Source organism: Olea europaea, chromosome 19 (genome assembly GCF_002742605.1).
Source record: "Olea europaea var. sylvestris chromosome 19, O_europaea_v1, whole genome shotgun sequence".
In the NCBI taxonomy this organism is placed as follows: domain Eukaryota; kingdom Viridiplantae; phylum Streptophyta; class Magnoliopsida; order Lamiales; family Oleaceae; genus Olea; species Olea europaea.
In genome coordinates this window covers 12,639,060-12,644,732 of record NC_036255.1, presented here as the reverse complement: position 1 = coordinate 12,644,732, position 5,673 = coordinate 12,639,060, and the positions used below count along the sequence as shown (strand labels likewise).

At 36.7% G+C, this 5,673-nt stretch overlaps 1 protein-coding gene across 1 annotated transcript; it reads left to right on the top strand.

The window, feature by feature from the left end:
* The first annotated feature begins 1,916 nt into the window (after positions 1 to 1,916).
* On the top strand, positions 1,917 to 2,366 carry LOC111368371. The gene is made up of 2 exons (XM_022989597.1): positions 1,917 to 2,192; positions 2,259 to 2,366. The coding sequence occupies exons 1-2, from the start codon at positions 1,917 to 1,919 to the stop codon at positions 2,364 to 2,366; spliced, it is 384 nt and encodes a 127-aa protein (XP_022845365.1).
* Positions 2,367 to 5,673: the final 3,307 nt, after the last annotated feature.

Below are 5,673 nucleotides of genomic sequence, written 5' to 3'. Positions count from 1 at the left end.
GGCTTGTACCCGGAATTTTACTCAGTTGGGGTTTCTTCGTCATCAAATTCTTTGTGTTCTTTACTTTCCAACAATTTTTTTATACTGCGGTAATTTAACATAGGATAGATTACATGTAAATTAGACTGGACTAATTAATAATCATACTATGTTTCAATTGTTAATTGAAATTTGTTTAAATTCTGTGCAAACATCTATTAACCCCTCTACGTGTTATTTGGGTTTAACTATGAAACTATCACAATCAATAATATTTAATTGTCACCCAGAGGTGTTGATCACCAATGACAATTAGATTACTATTCTAACCAATACTACAGTAACAAGTGGGTAAAACAAAAAAGAGACATGAATTTAATTGCAAACGTAATTTTTCTTATTAATTATTTATAGTATAAATTAAGTTTTATTTTCAATAAATTTATAGTGCTGAGTACACAAATCCTTTTATGTCACCGTTTCAGTTCATTGTTGTTGCAACAAACTTTTCCAAGTTATAAGCAGAAGGTAGTAGAAATTGGATAGTAAGAAAATAAATAAGATAAAGAACTTTAGGCTCCAAGGCAATAGTCGTCTTCCTTAAGAAGGTTATTTGACCCCACTATTCCGGTCATACACACGAAAAACAAAACAGCCTCTAAGAAACTAAAGAACCACATAAGTTCGTTGAATAGTTTATTAACAAAAATGACCCAAAAAAAGCCGTATACTTGAAGGAGAATATCAATTTCATAGAGTTCACTTGTAACTCTTAAAAAAGTTGCAACATTTCAACGGTAACTTCCAAATCTGGATTAGAATTTTAAATACTTAAAAGAATCTGAAAAAAACTAGAAAATAGATCAAATTCTTAAAAGGTACCATTTGTTTCTATTCATGAGCCAGAGTGGGCTCCAATGCTTGCTGGAGAGGATTCAACTTCAAAGAGATGCTGATTTTCAGCCCTAGCCTCAGCCTACTAGTGCAGACATAACTCCTACCAGAAGAAATTGCCTGAATTTTGAATAATGTTATTCATACCCAACGACTGTCAATTAGATAGGAAAAGTAATTTACAGACAGCAATTAGAAAAGATGCTTTGTATAATTGGTAGAAAATTACTCATTCCCCATACGTGTACAGTGGTGGCTGACATTCAGCCTTGTAATATGCCTTATTATCCCTATATATATTATCCCTATATATACAAAGGAACCCTCACAATGAGGATTATTGAGTCAAAAACAGAAGTTGAATACATATGTCATGGTATCAGAGCCATATCTAAAGAAGAAGTAGTGGAATTCGGTTCTAGGTGATTACAGAGAATCTCCGGCGTCTCTATGAGAAATTTTCGACGTGTGTAGTGACGCGGCCTCTTTTCGGCATCTTTTGGTGTGCAATCGACACGATTCTAGCGTCCTGCTTATAGGCTTGACATGATTTCGGGAGTCTCTCCTTTTCGGCGTCTCTTGGGTGAACGACGCAGCTTCTCATCCAACAGCTGAGTGTAATCGACGCGATTTCATCATCCTTTATGTGTGGGTTCGATGTGATTCCGGTGACTGGTGAGTTAACGTGAATTTGTCTTGGGCTGAGTGTGCTGATTTGGGCCAATATCGGTTTTTATTTGGTCACATAATTGGGCCATATTAATTCATTTGTTTTGGAGGTGGCTTTGGGCCAAGTGTTCAACATTTATTGGGCTAACTTAATTGGGCAAAATTAATTCTTTTGTTTTGGACTGACTAAATTTAATTTGGGATTGTTGTTGATATAGAGTTTATTTGGGAGTGATTTTGAGAATTGATTTTTTGACTGTTAGGAGAAAAGTGGTGTCCACCTGTGAGAGAAAAAGTCAAATATGACGGCTGGAATAGTGAAATGATGGTCAAAAAATCACTCCCAAACAAGCTTATAATTAATTGTTAGTACCATGGCAACCAACATTTCTGATTCCTTTGGTGTGCGATTCACGGAAAAAAATTATTCTGCATGGGAATTTCAATTTCGATTGTTTGTTATGGGAAAAGAATTATGGGGTCACATTGATGGATGTGACCCAATTCCTACTGAGGTTGCTAAATTGGCTCAATGGACAGTGAAAGATGCAAGATTAATGACATGGATTTCAGGATCTGTTGATCCTATGATTGTTTTAAATCCGAGACCATATAAAACTACTAAAGATATGTGGAAGTATTTGAAAAAGGTTTATAATCAAGACCACACAGCCAAATGATTTCAATTGGAATATGAGATTGCAAATTACACTCAGGGCAATCTCAATATCCAAGATTACTTTTCCGGGTTTCAAAATTTATGGGGTGAATTTACTGATATTATCTATGCTAAAGTACCACTTGAATCCCTTGCTGCTGTTTAGACGGTTCATGAACAAAGGAAACGTGATCAATTTCTGATGAAGTTACGACCAGAATTTGAGGCTACACTCTCCAATTTGAAGAATTGTGATCCGCCTCCTTCTTTGGATGTATGTTTTGGGGATTTACTTTGAGAAGAGTAGCGCCTCACAACATAGGCCACTTTTCGACAACATCACATGACATCTAATGCTATCGCCTATGCAGCTCACAGAAAAAGTAATGGAAGGGACATGCGGAAAGTTCAATGTTTCAACTGTAAAGACTATGGGCATATTGTTGCTCATTGTACCAAGAAGTCATGCAACCACTGCAAGAAGTCGGGACACATTATTAAAAACTGTCCTATTCAACCTCAGGATCGCCAAGCCAATGCATATCAAGCTATTATTAGTCCACTAGCTCATGAGGCATCTTCTACTGCTGCGCAACCCATTCTTAATCCTGAAATGGTGCAACAAATGATTGCATCAACTTTTTCTGCTTTGGGACTTCAAAGTAAACATAATACTTTACCTCAATCTTGGCTTGTTGATTCAGGTGCCTCAAATCATATGACCAAATCCTCCGATGGTCTTTGTGATATTCGCCCATATCAAGGTTCATCTCATACTCAAATAGCTAATGAGAGTCATTTAGCTATTGATGTTGTTGGTAACATTAATTCTACTTTTCGAGACATTTTTATATCTCTTGGTTTATTGTCAAATCTTATTTCAGTAGGTCAATTAGTTGATAACAATTATGATATCCATTTCTCCGTGATGATGTTCTTGTGCAGGATCAGGTGTCGGGGAAGATACTCGTGAAGGGGCCTAAAATTGGATGATTGTTTCCATTACATTTTTCTGTTCCTAGTTGTTTATATTTGGCCTATATAACTCTTAACAATAAAAGTGAAGTGTGGCACAAATGCTTGGGCCATCCAAACTCCACTATCCTGTCTTATTTCTTAAATTCTGGTTTGTTGGGTAATAAAACTAATCCTTCTCATAATTTGCGCTTTGATTGTTCTACATGCAAATTAGGAAAGAGTAAGATTCTTCATTTTCCTTCTCATAGTGGTCATGCCAAAAAAAAGCTTTGATATTGTGCATAGTGATTTTTGGGGCATTTCGCATGTCATCTCTCATGCTCAGTATAAATATTTCGTGACCTTTATTGATGATTATAGCCAATATACATGGATCTATTTTCTCCGTTTTAAATCTGAAGTACTTTCAGTTTTCAAGACTTTTGTGACATATGTTGAGACCCAATTCTGTACCAGTATTAAAATTGTATGACCTAATACAGGAGAAGAATATATGTCCCGTGAGTTTCATGATTTTTTAAAAACAGAAAGGGATTTTTGCTCAACGATCATGCCTTTATACTCCTCAACAAAATGGGGTGGCAAAACGAAAAAATTGTCATTTATTGGATGTTGTTCGTACATTATTATTTGATTCCTATGTTCCTTCAAAATTTTGGGTTGAAGCAGTGTCTACTATAGCTTATTTAATCAATAGACTGCCTTCCTAAATTTTACGCTTTGAATCTTCATATTATCGCCTTCATAATCAACATCCTAGTTATCATGACTTACATACTTTTGGGTGCATTTGTTTTGTTCATTTATCTTCTCATAAACAACACAAACTTTTTGCACAATCTATTGAGTATGCCTTTATGGGCTATAGTGTTCCGCACAAAGATTATGTTTGCTATTATCCATGTTCTAACAGATCTCGCATTTCTCGTAATGTTGTTTTCTTTGAGCAGCAACCTTTCTTTCCTACTCATGTTCAACATTTGCCTGAAATTATTATTCTCCCATGTTTTGATGATTTGACTTCTCATCTTGAAAGATTCAAGCCTGGACTCGTGTATGAGAGACGTCGACCAAATAGGCCTATTCTTGAAGTTGACCTCACATCTGATCTTGTCCAGCCTGAGTTGGTATCAAATATTGATGTACCTCCTGATTCGGGACCTCGACGATCTACTCGTATTTCTCGACCGCCTGATAGATATGGTTCTTTTCATTCATTTGCCACTACATTAACATCAATACCTCCAAGTTATTTAGAAGCAACTAAACATGAATGGTGGCGGAAAGCTATGGATGAAGAATTTCAGGCTCTTCAGGATAATCATACATGGGATATTGTTCATTGTCCACCTAGTGTCAAGGCAATTGGTTGCAAGTGGGTCTATTCTATTAAGTTTCGCTCTGATGGAACTATGGATCGTTATAAAGCTCGCCTAGTTCCTCTTAGAAATAGGCAGGAATATGAAGTAGATTATGATGAGACATTTGCTCCAGTGGCATAGATGACTACGGTGCTCACTATTCTTTCTATTGCTGTCTCTCAACGATGGCCTCTTCACCAAATAGATGTCAAAAATGCTTTTCTTCATGGTGATTTCAAGGAAGATATTAACATGACACCTCATCCGGGTCTTTCTTCTTCTTCTTCTTCTTCACAAGTATGTAAGTTGAAGAAGTCGCTTTATGGGTTGAAATAAGCTCCTAGAGCATGGTTTGAAAAGTTTCAATCTACTTTATTATAGCTTTCTTTTATCTAGAGCTAATATGACTCCTCCTTATTTTTTTGCAAGACATCCACTAGTGTTGTTCTTTTACTTGTGTATGTGGGTGATATTGTTATCACTGGCACAAATTCTAGGTTGATCAATCAACTCCAACAGCATCTACAAGCTTCCTTTCACATGAAGGATCTTGGTCCACTTACATATTTTTAGGGGTTGAAAGCACACACTGATTCTACAGGTATATTCTTGAACTAACATAATTACATCCAGGACTTGATCAGTTTGGCTGGTCTTCAAGATTCTTCGTCCGGTCGATACTTCTCTGGAAGTCAATGTTAAATATCGTAGTGAAGAGGGTGACCTCCTTCCCGATCCTACTATCTTTCATCAATTAGTTGGGAGCCTCAACTAATTACCATCACTAGGCTAGATATATCATTCGCAGATCAGCAAGTCAGTCAGTTTATGCAAGCTCCACAACATCTTCATTTTGGGGCCGTTCGTTGCATCATTCGGTATCTTTGAGGTACTCCTTGCGATGGATTGTTTTCTCCTGCTGGCTCTTCCATTTGTCTTGTTGCATTTAGTAATGCAGATTAGGCTAGGTGCTCAGATACTCGTCATTCTGTTACGGGTTGGTGTATGTTTCTTGGTGATTCTTTGATCTCCAGGAAGAGTAAAAAGTAGGCTCGTGTGTCTAAATCTTCAACTGAATCCGAATACCGTGCTATGTCCACTGTCTGTTATGAGATTATTTGACTTCATGGGCTT

What these genes read in the sequence shown, in the direction of transcription:
- LOC111368371 (XM_022989597.1), top strand. Translation starts at nt 1,917, where the DNA reads ATGGCAACCAACATTTCTGATTCCTTTGGTGTGCGATTCACGGAAAAA. An exon ending in TGTGGAAGTATTTGAAAAAG is followed by an intron (nt 2,193 to 2,258) that starts GTTTATAATCAA and finishes AATTACACTCAG; the next exon opens with GGCAATCTCAATATCCAAGA.